General features: G+C 43.3%; 1 protein-coding gene across 3 annotated transcripts in view; it reads left to right on the top strand.

Moving 5' to 3' along the window:
• Window positions 1-20,113, top strand: part of MGLL (monoglyceride lipase) — a 99,876-nt gene that overhangs the window by 66,670 nt on the left and 13,093 nt on the right. For all 3 annotated transcript variants that reach the window (XM_077325403.1, XM_077325404.1, XM_077325402.1), the window contains exons 4-6: window positions 11,672-11,808; window positions 16,026-16,136; window positions 18,779-18,868. In XM_077325403.1, coding sequence (XP_077181518.1) covers window positions 11,672-11,808; window positions 16,026-16,136; window positions 18,779-18,868 — 338 coding nt within the window. The remainder of the gene's footprint in view (window positions 1-11,671; window positions 11,809-16,025; window positions 16,137-18,778; window positions 18,869-20,113) is intronic.

The raw sequence follows: 20,113 nt of genomic DNA, 5'->3' as shown, positions 1-20,113 counted from the left end.
TTCACTTTTAGAAGTGTGGCTTTCAGGCCTTCATAGCTTTACATGTTAAGGAATTAAGAATTGCACCCCATCCATGCATGGGAGACGCGCTTCCTGATCCTGCCCCCTTCTACCCAGCCACAGGACCTCCTTCTTGGAGGGGTTTTGTTTCAGGCGACTCTGCCTGAGCCATCCAGCCACTGCTTCCAAACAGCTGGCAAATGTATCTGGGGGGGGGGGTCCGGCCGGCCGGCCGTCCATTAGGAAGTTGAGCTGGGTGTCATCTGCATATTGATGGCAACCCAGCCCATAGCCAGCTGGGCTAGAGGACGCATATAGATATTTATTTTTTGTAACACAATGATTTCCCTTCCACCCCCTATTTGATAATTTCTTTTTAGTCTTCATTTTCCTAACTTTGCAGAAGCAAATTCTCATTAAAAACTGAACTTAAAAAAAAAATCTATGGGTTGTGATTGTGTTTCCTTTCCGCCTCCTTGCCTAAGAGCACTATAGGTAAATGAGAGAGAGGAGCTCTGTTGTAATGTTTTGATAGTAGCAAGAGCCTTAGTAAAATTGAGGACCATTCCTTGCAATTCTTTCCTTTTTTATCCTTGTTTTCTTGTCATTCCTTTCTGGGAAAATGTCTGAATCTTTGAACAGCTCAGGGACTCATTTGAGAGAAGTTTGGGGGGGGGGGGGCATTTTTGCTTATAAACTGTTAGTCCATGCTGTTGCTACAACAAGGCACCGTCCTTTTTTCTCTGTTCCTCTCCTCTATTGCCTTCCTTTGCTGCTGCTCTGGCTTCATCTTCATCCTTCCTTTCCTTTTAATACAAACTAGTACCATGGACTAAAAGTCTTTATGCCCATTCAACCCAAGGCAGAACAGCTGCAGACTGTGTTTGGGGTCCCTGTGCTGAGTCACAGTTGATATGATTCCAGACTTGTGCTCCAAAATCTAGGTCAAATGGCATCGCAGCTCAGGTACATGGAGGTTAGCCACCACTGAAGGGCCTGTATTCGTTGCATTTGCCTTTTAAAACCATCTGCACTAATCACTGTGCCTGCATCCTGTGACCATAAATTCTAGAAGTTAGTTATATAGTATAAGAAGAAGTACTTTATTTCTTGGAAACATTTCTGTGCTGCCTTTCCACCCAACTTAGGGTTCACAGGGTAGCAAACATTAATATACATCAAACATTAAAATATTTCAAATAGCATTCAAATACACACACAGAGAGAACATATAAATACACATACATTTATATTAAACCAAAAACAGGGAGGAGGGCAATATGCTCAGGTGACATGAGGGTATTTTCTGGCTGCCATTCTTGGAGAGTTAGTTAGGGAGTTTTATTGGGGTTTTATTAATCTATGAAGTTTTATTTTGTAAACCGCCAGGAGTCTCTGGAGAAATGGTGGGATATAAATCCACCCATCCATAAATAAATAAAAGTAATTCCCATCACTATCTTTGGTGTGGTTGCCAACCTCAAGGTGGTGACTGAGGATCTCCCATCATTACAGCTGATCTCCAGGTGACACAGATCAGCTTCCCTGGAGAAAATGGCTGCTTTGGAAGGTCAATTCACCTGGAGAAAATTTCAGACTTTATGACATATTAACCTGCTGAATCCCCTCCCCTTCCCAAGCCCAGCCCTCCGCAGGCTCCATCCAGTAAATATCCAGGAATTTCCCAACCTGTCATTGGCAGCCCTGGGCACACAGCATCAGAGGCTGCTCCAGGATTCTAAAAATTTGGCTTTTGGATGTAATTATAGCATCATACCATTATAACAATGTGTCTTACAGGTTTTCTGAATGCCCTGATTTCATTTTTTTTTTAAGTACATGTCTTGCCCCTTTTGTTGGAGTGGTAGAACAGGAAAGGCATATCTCCACAAAGAAATAGAGTACTCCTTTTGAAATGGAAGTTGGAATCCAAAGAACCCAATAGAAACATTGTATGATGTACTACACTTTAACAACAGTTAGTTATCTTTTTAAAAACTGTTTTACAAGTCTTAGGATGGCAGGAAGGAAATGCCTGCTGTGGAGAACTGGGATAGGGATGATGGGACCCAGTATGAATGGGACAAGAAAGATCTGGACTTTTTCTTCCTTATGGACATTCCTTTGCTTTGTTGCAATCTTTTCCAAAACATCTCAGCAAACCAAGCCTGGGAGAGATTGCAGGAAAAGATAGAAAACGGCAGAACGTTCAAAGATGTACCACAAAATGCCTGCTTCGCATAGACCATTTATGCACTGAGAACTTCACTGCCTCAGCTCTGGTGCAGGAGCACAAATCAGGGGTGGATGAGGCACCTTGGGCCAAATGCTCCCCTGTGTGGATGCAGGAAGAGGTGGGGCAACCTGCCACGATTAAAACTCCAGCCTGCAGTCTGGCATGAAACCTCCAGTGCATAAACGGTCATATAGTGTTGTTACAGGGAGTGAAATTTCTTTTTCTGAATTTTGCTTTTGATTCCTTTTATATTCTTTTTCTAGAAGAATTTATCTTTAATTTCTCTATGCACCCCTTTGTAACGTGAGTCTTTGCAGAGCACTCTATCAGTAGATCAGGAAGGTTTAGGAAGTCACTGCTTGACTCTGAACATTTTCAGAATTAATTTCTAAATGTTGTAGAAGCCTTCCTGCCTGCCCCTCCCCTCCTCGAATCACTTTTGATCAAGACAGAAGCTACTCAAGAAATAGACTCCTAATTCCTAAAAACAAGAAAAAGTAACAGATTGCTGGATTTCAGGGAGAAATTGGATAGAGGAATAAAGAGAATTCCTCTTAACAATGCTGTTTCCCAGTAAGGTGGAGCAAATAACCTGTGTAAATGACCAAGGTTGCTGTATCAAATACCCACCAACCATACCCCTGGATTCAACAAAGTAGTAGTCCCATCTCTAGTGCATACATTGTCAGGATCAAGGAGTCAGAATTGGGCTTTCAAAAGCTGGTACATTTTTTTTAAATTCTTTCTTATTCTTCTCCTCCTGTATTGGGTTGGTACATTTGGATTTCTACCACAAAATGACCTAGTTAGAAGACAAAAGACTCTGTTAACATTCACTTGGAGTTGCAGTCATAGTGAACAAAGCTTTAGAGAGCAGGTGGTCTCCATTAAACTTTCCCCTAGCATGCGGAAGATGGGGTTGGGATGAAGTTCACCTCGTTTCTTTCTTGCTTCATTCTGGGGATGAGCAATAGTCTGAAAATGCACACTGCCTTGGCTAGTAGGGTTATTATTAAAATAATTTTTCCAGACTCCTGGGCTGTGCTGCCCTGAAGAGGTTGCAGCCAAGTAGCATATTCTTGTTATTTTCATCATCACAGTTCTGCAAGCTGGATTGTTTACTACCTTAGCTTTACAGATGGAGAAAGGTGGAGAAAAAAATGATTTGCCCATTATTTGGCCAAGAACTAAGTGCTGGTTCTTAATCATTCTGTCCTTAATGACTGGTACTGAATGTAAGAACTGATTACGTGGAAAGTGCTGCAAGTGAGGGAATACCTAGGTCCATTCCGCACAACTTAAATGTAGCCGAAGTCTTACCTTTTGTAAATGCTATTAATTTAACGTTCCGCATGACGTCATAAACAAGCCGCAAAACTCCTGCCAAACTCCAGCAACAATCAGAATTTTATAGTGCTTAAGGGGATATCCAGAAAAGTGGATTCCCCCTGAAAAAAACACTACACTTCTGAGCACAAGCTGCAACACGTCAGCGAAAGACATGTGCATTCTCAAAATAGTGGCAGAAAGAATGTCCCTCCCTAGCTCTCGGCCCCGAGCTTCCGGAGATGCGATCGCCATTTTTTCCCCTTAAACCAGCGAAAGCCACGAATAAGTGAGGCTTCTCCAGCTGAAGTCCCTCCACAAGCAATTCAGAAGTGCTTAACAGTAAAACAAAGCTCCCTTCTGCAATTGTCTTTAAAGTTCCCAAGCACAATACAGCCCCCTATTCAACACTGCCCATCATTTCAGCCAGAAATTGCACCCATCGGGGGGGTGGGATTTTTTTATACTTGAAGAGCATATGAACTATTAAGCGCCAGCTCCTACGCTAGCGAAAAAGGTTTTGAGACATTGAATTAATAAATACTCGTGGCTACTGGTGTTTTGGGGTTTGTAAAAAGCAGTTTTTAAAGGGAAAGGGGATTTTCGAGAGCACGAACACAACAGTTCATTGGCTGTTCTGTTTGATTGACAGCCAGGGATGGGAAGAAGCGCGGAAAAATATTGCCTCCTTTGTTGCGATTCCGGCCAGACTGGAAACCTGAGGGGAATGAATAGACCACTACTGGGACTTCAATATTCCACTAGAATTGAAGGTGTGCGGAATGATGAAATTCCACTATTAAATATAGCGTTTCTTCATACTGCTAACATTTAGCAACATTGGTCATTGTGTGGAATGGCCCTTAGATGTACTAGTTCTGTTTGTGGTATGGTATCTACATTAAACCGCACATCCAAGTCATCATTGGAGGCTGTTGCTTCCTGTTGTCACAAAGTGAGGAACATGCATATAGGTGTTGTGGAAAGTGCCATCAAGCCACTGCTGACTTATGGCAACCTTATTATAGGGCTTTCAAAGTAAGGGAGATTCAGAGGTGGTTTGCCATTGCCTACCTCCACATCATTCCCTTGGTATTCCTTGGAGGTCTCCCATCCAAATACTAACCAGGTATGTGATAAGATCAGGCTAGCCTTGGCTGTCAATGTTATGGTGTGGATATAGGAAGCACGCCTAATTTGATCCTATCTGTAGTTCCACACTCAAGGACTTGTTAATGCCATCAAGGGTACAGGTGTGATAATCACAGGGTTGTCATCCTGAGACAACTTTTTTTTATTTACATGTGGTCAGTATTGTAGCTGTATCCTTTGCTTATCTTAGATTTTCATGTTACTCAATTTCATTAGGGATATTTGCCTACACCCAGTGTTGTGTCAGATCTATGAAAAAACAAACAAACCAGAATTTTGGGGGTTCAGCTATATTGAACCTGAAAAAAATCAGTATTTACAAATATTTGCAAATCTCAATACCAATATTTGGATTCAGGATTTTTCTGGAATCCCAGATTCTGGAGGGCTCCATTATGCCCCAATGCCATTATAATCAGTGGCCCCAATTGGGGAATTAATTGGGGGGGCCTGTTTTTTGAGGTAAAGGCACCGAATTTGCTGCATAACTATTGGTTTCTCTCTCCAAAAGAACCTCCAAATTTCAAAAAGATTGCACCAGGGGGTCTAATTCTATGATTCCCCAAAGAAGGTGTATCCACCCTCCATTGTTTCCAATGGAGAAGGAGAAAACGTTTAAAGGGACTGTGGTCCCTTTAAAAGTCTTCTGCAAGGTGAACATTTCCTCCAAAGCCATTTAAATGTTGTGTGTCCTTTAAATGCCTTCTCCAAGCTACACGTTCACCTGAAAAGATCCCTTTAAACACCCTTTCATTGCAGCTTACTGGTGGTCCCAAAATCCCAAATATTTTGGGGATTTTTCAGCCTTGGCTATATTGAATAACTGAAAAGATACTTAAATGGATATCAGTTGAAAGATTTTTTAAAAGCTATTTTTCCAGCTTGAGTGTAAGCAAATGCACACACTCTAATATACACTCTGTTGTTGTTTGTATGAGCATTTACAATGAAATAAGTTAACCTGAGAGAGAGTGGTAGGCTCAAGGTGAGCTACATGGTAAGTACAAATTTGAATTTAGGCCTCCTTAATCTTAAACCAGCCTTTTTAGCCCTGCGCAATGCTGGCTGGCAATGTTCACTGTAAGAATAAGAGCATAAAGTGAGTTCAGGGCCCTGACTACACTACAGGTCAGTTTTTATAACATTCTATCAATCATTGCTTCTTACAAGCTGTCCTGGGAATTACTATCTGGGTACTAAGAATTCTTTTAGAAATCATTCCTTTCTCCCCTCCTGACAGAAGTATAGTTTTCATAGTTCCCTGAGAAGAGGCAATGATATATGACTTCCACAAGGGTTTTCTTCCCCAAGGACAGTGGGGAAGTGGTGGGATTTTCCTGCTTCCCCAAAGTATTGTAGCACATTTGTGCATCTTCCCCAGTTTTTCATTATTTCTCAGACCTGCTTTGTTCTAAATTTTGGGGAAACATTGCAATAAATCCACGATGCTTGTGATCTCGGTGGGAAAATTCAGATTTTCTGGCACACATAGCAGCCATTTTTCCTTCTTTTGTGCCCATTGCCTCGTCTCACTATAAAGGTAAAGGTAAAGGTATCCCCTGTGCAAGCACCGAGTCATGTCTGACCCTTGGGGTGACGCCCTCTAGCGTTTTCATGGCAGACTCAATATGGGGTGGTTTGCCAGTGCCTTCCCCAGTCATTACCGTTTACCCCCCAGCAAGCTGGGTACTCATTTACCGACCTCGGAAGGATGGAAGGCTGAGTCAACCTTGAGCCGGCTGCTGGGATTGAACTCCCAACCTCATGGGCAAAGCTTTCAGACGGCTGCCTTACCACTCTGCGCCACAAGAGGCTCACTATAAGGAACTTTTAAAAAATCATCAATTTTAAATCAGCATACCATGATAACAGTAATAATATAATGATATGAAATTGATTATTTTCTAAATTGGAGATATCTCTTTGGCCCAGAGAGGACAAAAGCAGGAAAACGGTAGGAAAATCTGCCAGATGGAAGCCCTGTTGCTATTGCACTGTATCAGTGGCTACACCAGCAGTGGGGAAACCACACAAGCCTGCTTCCATGTGGAAACTACCACAGCTAATCCAACTGTCTGTGGCGTGAACATCCCATGGGTGTCATCCTTACAGACTAAGCAGGTCTCTAAATCATACTAAATGTTCATATACTATTTTAGACAAATTTGAAGCAAGCACACATACAGAAACACATAGACAGTACAGTACTAACACCCACACCACTAGACCCCTTCCTGTACTAGGCCCATTTGCCTAAGCACAAGAAGGGGGTTATTTATTAATTTAGTATTGAAGTATTTGTACCCTGCCTTTCCTCTTAGCTCAAAACAGCTTACAGGTAATACCTTAAACATTAAAATCTGATAAAATTCCCAAATACCTCCACCCCCCCCCCCAATACCTCTTCATTGTCCATCAAAAACCCCGAGGAACAAGCAGAGCCTCCTGAAGATCTTCAACAAGGAGGGCCCCTCACCTGTCCAGGAAGCCCAGTCCACAGAACTGGAGCCACATTGGAAAGGCTCAAACTCTGGGAGACAATTGTTGAGATATGTGAGCCCCATGAAGGGCTTCATTGCCTATACTGGGTTAGGAAATACCTGGAGATTTGTGAGATGGAGCCTGAGGGAGGGAGAGGCCTCGGTGGGGTATAATGCCATAGAGCCCACCCTCCAAAGCTCTGGTCTTGATCATCGGGAGATCAGTTGTAATCGCTGGAGATCTCCAGGTACTGCCTGGAGTTTGGCACTTAGAATCATAGAATCATCGAGTTGGAAGGGACCTCATGAGTCATCTAATCCAGCCCCCTGCACTATGCACTATGCAGGGGTTTGGACTAGCTGTAAAGGTCATAACCAGCACCTTGAACTAAATTTCGAAAGAAACCAACAACCATTAGAGCTGTTTCAAAATAGGCAACATATGTTCCCCTCTTTCTGGCCCTGACAGTAATTGGGCTGCCACATTTTGGACCAGCTGCAGTTTCTGGGTGGTTTTCAAGGGCAGCCCAACAGAGAGGGAGGCAGAAGCAGCCGTGTTTATAGCTTGAGAATGGTAATAGTGGATTCAAGGGACACGTAACTGCCAGAGAGCAGGAGAAGGAGGACTGAGGGTTGAAATGAGGCTTCTGTGCCTGGGAGGTGATGGAATAATCTGTCAAGTGTAGCAGTAAAAGGATCATCATCTGGTATATGTAATTAAATGAAGGGGGGGGGACTCTTGTAATTATGTCTGTCCCTGAGAACAGTCTCAAAGGAACAGAAAAGCTGTGAGCTATATGTCCCAGTGATCCTAGGAAAGTGAATTAAAATCCACAGTCTCTGTGTACCAAAATGTAAGAGGGTTTTTACTCTAATGTCCCCCTTTGAACTTAAAGAGGCTGAAATTGTATTCGAAATTACTACTTACAAAGCATGCACTCAGAGCCCTTTGAAGCTACAAGGCCTGTGTCAGAATAAAGAGCTGTTAATTGCAGCTTCCTTTCCCTGGGAAATCATTCAGGTGCTGGATTTCATTGTCCTTTGGTTTGTTGTAGTCAAGTCATGCCCTCATCACAATCAGGCTGCAGTTTGTAATAGAGATTTCTCAACTCATGTTATTCCAAATGGACTTGGGAGACATGAGGGCAAACAACAAAATATTATCGCTGGTGTGTGGGAGTGGGTGGATGGAGGGGGGAGGGCCAGGAATCCATGGTGACCTGATGGCAAAGCGGCTTCATTCATATAAAAAGCAGCTCCAGTGGCTGACCAGCCATCCAACATCTTGCAGAAGATATTTGTCTCTGAGTTAATTACCCTGTGAAAGTGCCCCTGCTGGATGGTCCGGATGAGGAGGGTTGGCTGTTAAGCTACTGATGAAAGTCCTGGTGGATTGATGGCCTGGGGGTGCCCCCTCCCCATCTCTCTAACCCTATGGTAACCTAGCACAGGGGTAGTCAACCTGTGGTCCTCCAGATGTTCATGGACTACAATTCCCATGAGCCCCTGCCAGCAAATGCTGGCAGGGGCTCATGGGAATTGCAGTCCATGAACATTTGGAGGACCACAAGTTGACTACCCCTGACCTAGCATGAGGGGCACAGGAACCATCACTGCTGCAAGCTGTGAGATGCTTGGCAAAAAATATCAGTCTTGTGGGGTGATGCAATGAAATTAATGTGGCTCTGCTGTTTTTAAATTTATTAAAAGTTGCAGTTGGTATCCCCTCCCCCCCCTTTTTTTTTTCCTTCTGAAAATCTGTTGACTGTAAAACCTCGTAATTAGCATGTATTAGTGGTAGCAGGCAGACTTCTGCTGTATCCATTTTGGAATCTGTTTTAGGAGTGACGTATCCCCAGACAAAAGGTGTCAGAATAGAAGAGGCACATACCGGATGGATGTGAGGGATCTGGATTTAAAAAATCTGTGGTGAAGGCAAGAAGACTGTTTCACCAAATGTTTCTCTCACTGGTGGTAGAAACCTATCTGAATCTTAACCACCCCTCCCAGCTTGGCTATTCAGCAATTCTTTCCCTTTGGAAAATCAGAGATGCAGTAAAGAAGCTGTAATTTTGGCTCAGTGAAATGGCACTGGGCCACCTATTCAGATCAGTTTACCATCAGTGCCTATTGCTGTTCTAGCTCTGTTCCTCAAGGGATAATTATGAATTTCAATAGCCCAGTGAAGTAAACAATCCTTATCTGGCAGTAGAGAAGGAAGTGGAGGGACCTAATAATTATTTTTCTATTTTTAATTGCATTGGGCCCCATTCCTATAGTCTGCAATCAGTTCTTATTCACACAGTGCACAGTGTTTGTCAAGGTGGCTTTAGCAGGAATGGGTTGGTGGGGGAAATTGGCTTTCATCGGTTTTGCATTCATAATGTTTTTGTGGCCGAATAGCTAAAAATACTAGCAAAATATGCATCAACGTGACACACTGTAGTTGTTTCCTCCCATAGAAGTGAATGGTTTCTACTAACTTGTATTGGGAAAGATAAAGGAGCATTCTTGACACGAGCCTTCCCTACGCAGCAGACGTCCTTGGTAGCAATTTTTTTTGTCTTCATGTCTTTGTATCCTTGGGTGGCATTCACACATTCCAAAAAGCTCACAACAAGCTTCAATTAATTCACATGTTGCCATGTATGCACCTTCTTATTTATTTATTTATTTATTGTTTCAGTTTATATCCCACCACTCTCATGGACTCGTGGCGGGTCACATATAGCAATATAAAATCCCCAGTAAAATCAATCTGACAATCCCCCCCCCATAACATAGAGCACAAGAAGGGGCATAATCCCAACCATCTGCAGCCACCCATCCTCACAGGGAAGGAATTTGCAAGATGGCACAGCATTTGACTGGAAGAGGGACCTTGGTTTTTCCTTCCCTTCTCACATAGATCATTTGTGTTTTGTTTATTCATCTAAACATTTATATCCCACTTTTGCCCCCACTGGGAATTGACATGCCTGACAACTTGATTTTCCCTTCCTACGTTTTATCCTCACATAGTCCCATGTGATAGCTTAGGCTGAGAGTGAATAACTAGCTCAAGGTCATGCCATGAGCTTCCATGGCAAAGTGGGTATCTAACTACAGTGTGCTGGGTCTCAGGATTAAGGGATACTGGTTTGAATCAAACTTCACTGCCCCTTGATAGACACATGCAGACATAAAGGTGAACTGGAGTTTTTTTACTCCCCACAAACCAAGATTCTGAACTTCCAAGTCATGTTGGTGCCCATTGGAGCTTCTTGAGATGTCTGAAGGGAGCCTTCATCTAATCTTATAAGGCTTTGGCATGAGGCTGAGGAGCAATCCGAGTGAATGCATCTTAGATTTTCATTTAATATGGGTTTCTAAACTAAACAAGAGGAGGGCTCCTTGTTCCCCGTTGACATTTAACATGCTGTTTCCTCAGTCATCAGGAGGTGTTTTAACTTTTCATTCCTCTTGGCAGAAGCTTACAGATGTTTAATGGGAGAAGATGGGATGGAAAGATTCCCAAAGTAGCATCCAAGTCCTGACAACAGTATGCAGCGCTAGTGGTGATAAGCCCTGTACTGAAGTTCAGGGAAACAGTTTTTAAATGAAGTCTTGCATTCTAATGTAAGACCATTAATATCCTGACTCTCCCCCTTCCCCCCCATATTAGATTGTAACACTGAAATTTACAGTAAAAGCTGACACACCTTCTTCCCAGCCATCTTAGCTGCCACATTTCTCTATATTCCTGGCACTGTTTTTTTTTTTTTGTCATTTCTTTAACCGTCAGCTGCTTCCTCTATTCCTGTATCCAGCTTTGAATCAAAACAGCTGCTGCCTTTGAAACAGAAATGCCTTTTTAACCTTTAGCGGGTGAATCCACACCTCCTTTCAAGCTGGAGGTTTTAGATACTGGCAGCGGAGTGCTGAGGGCAATAATTTGCATGTCACTTCTGGAAAATGCAGGCGTGTCTTCATTTGTGTGGAGCTACAGTATTTGTGTAGTGATCATTTCCAAAGATGATCTTTCTGGATGCCCGTTCATGAATTCTTCACTCTGAGCCGTGGACAGAAAAACCAAGATAGGAGATCTATGCGTGGAAGATGACCCTGGAGGTCCCTTCCAACTCTGTGATTCTAAGGAGGCTTCTATATGTAGGTCTCTTAAGTGGAGCAAGGGGGATGAAACAAGGTATGCATTACACAGCATCTGTTTGCTCAGTTCTTCACAAACAGGAACAAGCTTTAAATCAGAGCCAAGGTCCACCTTAGGTATCTGCTTATTAACCAGGTAGACATTGTGCCATTGGCCCTGTCCTGTTAATTATGGCATGCCAGAATCCTTTACTAATCATATATAGAGCTATACTTACGTGGAATTATCATTTTTATCTGTTGCGTTTCAGATATACCCCTGCCTCTTTACATGAAGGGTGTTAAATATTTTTGACATAGCAGGCTGCTTTTCCTTTCCCCTCCACAGTTGGCCATGGGCAGAGCGAAGGAGACCGTATGGTTGTGTCAGACTTCCATGTGTTTGTCAGAGACAGCTTGCAGCACATTGACCTCATGAAGAAGGATCACCCAGGCCTCCCTGTGTTCCTTCTAGGGCATTCCATGGTAAGCACATGCCACTATCCCTACTTAATGGAATCTTGGCCTCCTGTTGAAAAGCAGAGGGTGATTTCTTTTCACTGTGGCCTTTTCTGTTCTCTCCTCTTCCTCTTCCTCCCTCCCTTCCCCCTTGGTTAACAAGGATATTAAAACCTATTACAGAAAAGTAACAGGGAGGGAAATATAGAGTGGAATTAGGATCTTTGGATGACTTGTGGGGAGGGTTTCTGGGACTCTGGATGCCTTTCAAAGGCCAAGAGCATATTAACATGTTTACATTTTCTCGGGTGTCCCCTGTGCCATACTGATCAGGCATGCACTGCATGTTCTGTGCCTGGAACGCAATTCCCTGGTGTGCAGGGGCCCATCACAGCTCAGTAGCACAATGCGTGAGGAGAAGGTCTTAAGCATTCCTTCTGTGCTGTTTTCTAGGCCTGAAATGGTGCCAGGGAGCCCACTGGGGAAACTTGCATGTATTGATGGGCTAAATTCAATTTCCCCCACCAGTGGCAAATTGGGAAAATGCCAAGCAGGGAATGGCTGATGCCCTGAATTTTGACCAGAAATATACTGATACCCAGTGCAAACCTCTTGATATGCCTTTTGTTGTTGCCTTTGTATCCTTTTCAATAACATTGTTGAACACATAAAAGCTGTCTTATACTGAGTCAAAGATGAGGCCTGTCAAAGTCAATATTGTATTCACTGACGGGCACTAGATCTCTAGGATGTCAGCTTGAGTTTTTTCATGTCATCCATTCCAGTAGAAGAAGCCACTTACAGATCCAGAAGAATCTTCAGGGTCACATTCCCATCTAAAAGGATATATTGCAACCAGACAATAGTTTATATAATTGTCTAGGCTGGCAGGAGTTTATGGTAATTGTAGTCCACGGACATCTGAAGAGCCACAGTTTGGCCACCCCTGGTCTAGGTCCAAAGATAGCATCTTGAGAATCTGACTTCCACCTCTTTCTGCAATTGCACCATGTGTCTCACTTTTCATACTCTGAAGCAATTACTTCTGCATGCAACTAGTCAACGCATTCAGTCAAAAAGATCAAGATGCACAAACTGGCTTGCATTTCTAAGCACCCTCTCCACATCATCATGCTGAGGTCTTCAGATTTCTGCTTAGTTTATCACCACCACACCATTCTCATGCACATCTGGAAAAAGGACAGATACACACAAAGTATGTATATTCTACTCATATCACAGAATAATGTTTTCCTTGATACAAACTTTGTGTTATTTTGGTGAAGACATATTTTAGGTTTTTTATCAGAGGAATCTTATTACCATTAAAGATTGATTGATCAATCAGAGAAAGCCCTGACTGTAGCTAAATTTCATTATAAATTTAATTTCAGGGGGGGAAAGAGATCAGGATAAGTGATGAAAATATTAAGATAGCCCGCCTCAGCCAGTTACCATTGCATGCTATCTCAGGGAATGAGTGCAGCCCCAAAGAACTAGCTGACAGCCATTTCCAGTATGAGGAGATATTACCCTTGTTGCTCTGCCTTCCCAATCTTGAGGTTTGACTTTATTTGTCCACAATGGTACCAGTGGCTTGCCAAGCATGCCCAGAATTGTGATTCATGGCCTGCAAGGCCCCTAGGGTGCCATGGCAACAGATTGCCCTGTCTTTGATTTCACAGTGTTTGGCAAAGTAAGTAACAATAGGGTGTACCCATCCTTAGTCGGAGAGCCAGTGGCTGCACCAGCATCTGTGGTGAGCTTGGAATAGGAGCTTCCTAGCTCATTCTTTCCACCATAGGAAAAGGTCATCAAGCTTGAAGCTGTGGAGATTCTATCCACCCAAACGTTTCCTCCATCTGGCCAACTTCTGTGCTGTCCCAGAGCTCATCTCATGAAAGCACATTACTTTTATTTGTTAAATATTCCTCAGCTAAAATTGACTCAGGCTGTGATGCCTTTGGATAATTTGAATTTGAAACAGCTGGCATGGCTTTAGAACACACTTTTCTGTAGTAGTGAGCTGATTTCCAAGTCCTCTGCCAAGTGAAGCCCATTCCTTTTACTTCTGTTGCTGCTACTTGTAAACAGGATGGTAGCTTTTCAACACTGTGGAAGACCACCAAGTATTTCTCCTGACAACTAATTGTTCCTGATCCTTTTTAAGCATTTCTGGTTACTGATGCCTGAGCCTTGCCAGCTCTTAGCTTTCAGCTACACACGAATAGAGCTCTATTTAAGTAGCAGTCCAAGTTAGCGTTGGCACCTGATCAGCCAAAACATCTTAGTTACCTGACTGGTTAAATACTGCCAAACAAGTATGTAAACCATGAATTTATTAGAACAAGAAGAACTGTACTCACTACAAATGCATTTGCTGGCAGGGGCTCATGGGAATTGTAGTCCACGAACATCTGGAGGACCACAGGTTGACTACCCCTGTTCTAGAATACAGCATAGTCTGTTCCCTCTCAGAATCATAAAGATCACCAGTTCACATGGAGGCTTTGTGGTAGCCACAGTTTCTAGGCACATGCCTTTGCTATTGTGGTGACAGCTTAGCCTTACTATTGTCATTTATACAGCATGATCAATGTGCATGGAACTTGGCAAAGTATAGGACAACAGATTACTATCCAGAAGATATTACAATATAAACTTGGCCTAAGGATCCATTATACAATTTGTATATGTTTGCTACATGTTTTCTCCAGAACTCTTCTTCAGAGGTGCCTCTAGCTACTACACATGACCAGTAGGAAAAGTTAGGCCCTTGTGGGTTAGGCCTAGGTCTCATAAGGAGACTACCCAGTTTCTTAGAGACACAATTTCAGGCTGTGGGTAGGGGATTGTGGCACTACAGGCTTTTCCTAACAAAAAATATTTGCACATAGAAAGCTAATACATAATGGAGAAAGTTTCTAGCCTAGCCTATCTTGAATATCTGTGTGAAAGGCAGTATTTGTGTATGGAGGAACAGTCAGTCACATGAGCTCCCACCTATAGTGTGAAATGGTAAAACTAAACAGGTTAAGCAGCTCATTTATGGTATGTGTTGATTTTGTTTTAAATAGGAGATATAAAGCAGAAGTTATCTGGAGAGAAGCGTAAGGCGGAGGGTACACACTCTGATATGAATAGTGTGTCCATGGGTGCCCTTGACTCCTTCAGGATATTTAGTTATCTAAAACTCATCTGAAGGCAGGGAGAGCAAGGGGCTCTCTCTTCTGCTATTAGTGTGTGATGACCCCAGGATGCAATAAAGCATGGCACCATTTGCATGCAGGCATTTTTGACTTCTTGGAATATTAGATCATATTTGGTTTTGACCAACATTCTGGCTCTGGTTCAAAAACAAGACCATGGCTATAAGGAGCTACTGTTTGCTTTGAGGGAGGGTTTTTAAAAAAAAAATCTTTAAATGATGTCAGAAGTATCTAACTAGCTAATGCTGTCTGTTTTGTTTTGTCTCAGCTGTCATAGTCAGTCAGCTGCATTTGGCAACTCCTCTTTGTAGCTGCACCATTCCTTAATATATTGGGTATCTTTTGAAGGTCCTACATACATCTTACTGCCCTTTAGTCATGCTGCTTCTCCCATAGGTTGTGTCTGTTTAAAGACATGACTATTGTCTTGCCTTTCTGGACAATCACAGTTTTTCCTGTTAGAACTTGGTTCTTTCTTTCAGATAGCAAATCATTTATCAGGGGTTGGGGGGTGGGCAGTGGCTTACGTTCTTGTTTCATCTCTTGCTCTCCAGCTTTGTATAATGAAGCTGAATTTGTTATATATAAATGCATTTGCTTTATGAGCCTGATGTAATGATCCCATAATAGCTGTGAGCTGGTTCACACAATGACTTCTTTTGCATGCCTGTGCATCTGGGCATGCCAAAGGCTACCTCAGCACTGGAGCATCTTTGCTCTTTTGAAAGAAGCAGATGAATTCCACATTTCATGCACGGCTGTGCTTTAGAAGCTGAAATCACCGACTTTACAGTGGCTGATCTAAAAGCCATGATTGCTGGTTGAATTCAAATATATGTGAAAATGAAGCCTGGCCTAAATTTGACTTTTCCTATAAGTAGAAGGCAATTCAGGTTAAACAGCTTTAGCTGAAAGGTGGCTCAGGAACAGAGCAGAATGACAAGATTCCAGCCTGTGAAGTCCTTAAACTCTTTCTTAGTACTCCTAACAGTTGTCAGTGTCATTACTCAGATATTGCTTTTGTTTCCATTGCAGGGAGGAGCCATCACTATCCTTGCCGCCTGCGAAAGACCAAACGACTTTTCAGGCTTGGTATTAATTTCTCCTTTAGTAGTTGCAAGCCCAGAGGTAGCAACGCCGATTAAGGTAAAAATCCAGACAATAAATGAATGCCAGGCAGTTTAGCTTAGCTCAGTGTCAGCTCACCTCCACCCTGCCTCCAGCCATGGCTCTTCTTCCAACAGTGCTTTCTGTGTATAAGTGCTTTTCCACTAAAAATGGTGTGGATGTCAGCCCCCCCCCCCCATTCATTGGGAGCAACTAATAGATGCTGCAGGGCTTCGGACAGCACATGCTATGAAATCCCAGCAGTTGCCTTAGGAGGAACCTCCTTAAGGGTGCAGTTTGAAACAGAGCAATGCCCTCTAACTCTTTCCCCTGTCATTGCCTTCCCTTGTGCAACTCTGCCTCCCTGTACCTTAAGAGTTCCAGGCATGTTGTTGCATTGGCAGTCACCATCAATGGGAAGAGACCTTAAATTCATCATCCTGTCTAATAAAAGAGTTTCCATCAGCCCAACAGACATGATCAGCGTTTGGGGACATGTACTTACATTATTTGCAATCTACCTTTCTCACTGAGACTCAAGGCCCACAATGCAGTGTCTATCAATGCAGCCAGTGGGATGGTACATCTGATGAGCAGTGTGAAAGGACTAGGATTGCAGAAATTTGAAACAAAGCTGTTGTCTGAACAAGGCATAAGTATTAAACATGCCATCTTAAACAGTGCAGAATATGATATTCCAACAGTAGAAACACACTGTATTACTATGGGCCAGCCTGTTACGGTGAAGCCCTGTTCCTTTATTAAAACGCCCTCCTGAACAATTTTGTTTTGCATAGCTTGCAAAATGCCAGGAGCATGGGACTCCTGACTCCCCTCAAGCAGAGAATGTGGGCCACTGCAGAGAAGGCATCTGTACAGGCAGCTGTTAACCTTGCCCATCTTCAGGGAGGTGCCTGCAGAAGAATATTAAATCCCCATATATTTTAAGTGAGTTGCCACATGCAAACAAGCCAGGCCCTGCGGTACTGTATTGTGGAAGAGGTTGCGGTGGCCCAGCTGCCACTACTGACTTCTCTTCGTAGTCGTGTTGATACAGTCATGTGGCTGCTTCGCTGCTTTTAGTCCTGCATTTAGAATTGAAAACTTTCCAATTATTCCAATGGAAACCTTTCTCTCTCTAACACACACACACATATATGAAATGTATACCCTATTCTGAGTGTGGAGTCCAAGGCATACCATCTACTTATACGTATTGAGTAGCTTAATTTTGATAGCTCAGTTATCAAGATAAATGGAATACATTAATCATGTTTGCAACTCAGATGGTCCATCAGTTCCCCTTTCTCAAATGTGTATATCAAAGGGCCTGTTATAAAAAGTTTTGCAATTAAAAGCCTGTATGTAGCACTGACTTTCATTACCAGCTCTCAGGACATCAGTGAGGCCATGCAAAGATCACATCAGACCAGTGCTAGGATCTGTGCTGAGGCGAAGCATAAGTGCATGTGCACAAGCCAAGACTGAGAAAGCACACAAGATGTGCCAGTAAAACCATCAGTCACGCTAAGTGCTTTGAAGTTATGAGACCACATTTGCATTTCTGGCAACACTTTTATCTCCAGTATTTTTCTCTTCAGCGGAATTGAATGTAGTTCATGAGAGTTTGGTATCAAAGGGGCACTCGATAGACAGTGAGAACATTACCTGCATATACTTCTGAAATTTGTGGCTGCTTTGATAGTTGATCCTTCTGGAGGTCTTTCATCCCATCCTTTTATCACTGCTAATATAATAATATAATATAATTTTCCCGTCCGTAGCATCTTTGATGCAGGAGGATCAGAGAACGTTATGGAACCTGATTGCACTTAATGGATTCAAATCCAAGCAAGGACACACTGTCCATTTTACATTTTGCAGATTATATCTATGGCTGCAGTGTGGCAGTTATGTGGAACAGAGGGCAAAGACCCAGCTATTTGTTTTCTTTGCTGTTGTCTTTTTCACCCGATGATCACTTAATTAGAAGACAGTTTTCAAAAGAAAAGGAGAATTTTAAGTACTGGGCTTGCACATGGAATGCTGTTAGAAGGAGAAAAAGATATTTGACTTTCTCCTGCCAGCATCTTTATGCTCCAGAGGCTCCATGTTGTGCTCCAGAGGGACGAGGGTGCAATAGATTTCCTTAGTCGAATGCAAGCGCATTTGCTCTTGTTTATTTGTAGCCCCCTAGAGAACACTTATCAGGAAGAGTTGCAGCCTAGGCAACTACTGTAAATCACTCAGACTAAGAAGCTTGGTTTGCAGCCGCCTGAAACAAGAAGTAGATAGTGATGAACGAGAGCTGCAGCAAACCCAAAGGGGCTGCACAGAGGACTGGGGAACTGGCTCAGAACCAGCTGCTTCAGCAGGAACTCTCTCCATGGTTAAATTGGTCTCAGGGGAAAAATGCAGAGGGGCCTGGAGCTGAAAACAGGCTCCAGGGAACACTGTGTGCTAAACGTCGTGTCTTCTCAGTGGGCAAGGGGGGTCCATTTCTCTGCCGTTTCAGTATTTTGGTGGGGATGTGTGAACTGTTTGTTAGCATTTAAGGACGGCATCCTCAGCTGGCATTCACTGAGATTGCAGCCATGGACCTCACCACAATTTCTTCCATCGATGTCCTGCGTTGCTCTTTTTCTGCTGTCCAAGTTGCTAACGTCATTTCTCTCCCTTAGGTTTTTGCAGCTAGAGTACTTAACTTAGTCCTGCCAAATCTGTCCCTGGGAGCTATAGACCCAAACGTGGTTTCCCGGAATAAAAAAGAGGTGAGAATGCTGTAGCCCTTACAAAGCATTGTGGTGTATTGTACTCCTCTTTCTGTGCTGCCCGTTTCTTTTGCTGTTGCCTTGACAAGCTGACTGAGACCCACCCCTGTTGCCAAGTTCTCTTAGTACAAATAAGTGAACTTGAAAACGGCCGTGTATTCTCGAATCTTCCATTAGCGCTATGAACCAGAGAAGAGGAATTATAGTTAATGGGGTAAAGAAGGAGACCCTGTTTTTCACTGCCCAAAGGAGTCCCAAAGTGGTTTACAAACACCTTTCTCTTCCTCTCCCCACAGCAGACCTGCTGTGATGTAGGTCGGACTGAGAGAACTCTCAGAGAACTGCCCTGCGTGAACAGCTCTAGCTCAAGGTCATGCAGCTGGCTGCATACGGAGAGTGGGAAATCAAGCCTGGTTCTCCAGATTTCAGCCCCACTATACCATGCTGGCTCTCTGAGATGATATCTCTAAGTAGTCGGAGGAATTGTCTGCGTTTGGTGTGTGTGTGTTTATCTGTGGAACGAATCCACATCCAGCTCTGAGGCACATCTGACCCTAACCACATTTGACCTGCTTCCATATGCAATCCAGGGAAGTCTGATTGTGGAATTGGGGTAGCAAGCCAGGCTACATCATAGCATATATCAGGGGTAGTCAAACTGCGGCCCTCCAGATGCTGGCAGGGGCTCATGGGAATTGTAGTCCATGAACATCTGGAGGGGCGCAGTTTGGCTACCCCTAGCATATATAATAACAGTTTGGCAGCAGGACACTTAGTTCACACGTATAAGAGCTGAAGCTCAATGCTTGGATGTCCAGGAAAAGGAATCTCTGGTAAGACCTTAGTCACAGCCCCTGAAAAGCGGATAAGTAGACAGTACTGGGACAGATAGACCAATAGTTTGATTTCCCGCAAGACACGTTTTTTATTTCCACATTGTTCGTGCTTAAAACAAATGTTATTCACACCCCTGTTTCAGTTTCATAGTTTGAAGGGGGAATTAAACATGACTGATGAGCAGTGGGAGCTGCAGTTGAGCACTCGAAACATTCTTATGCGTCCCCAATTGTATATTGGTTAGCTATATAGCTTCCTAGTATCTTCCTCCGTTGTCTCCAGCTGCCAGCCTTACAGTTTCTCAGCATGGCCAAGGCCATGAGGACTCACAGGACTCTCAGTGCTGTGTCTGGGCATTGTCAGGAGGAGGGCTAGCTGAAAGCCTCACGTCTGAGGACAATGGCGAAA

This window comes from Paroedura picta, chromosome 3, assembly GCF_049243985.1.
Source record: "Paroedura picta isolate Pp20150507F chromosome 3, Ppicta_v3.0, whole genome shotgun sequence".
Classification (NCBI taxonomy): Eukaryota; Metazoa; Chordata; class Lepidosauria; order Squamata; family Gekkonidae; genus Paroedura; species Paroedura picta.
Note: the sequence above shows the minus strand (reverse complement) of the source record. Positions and strands in the feature narration are given on the sequence as shown.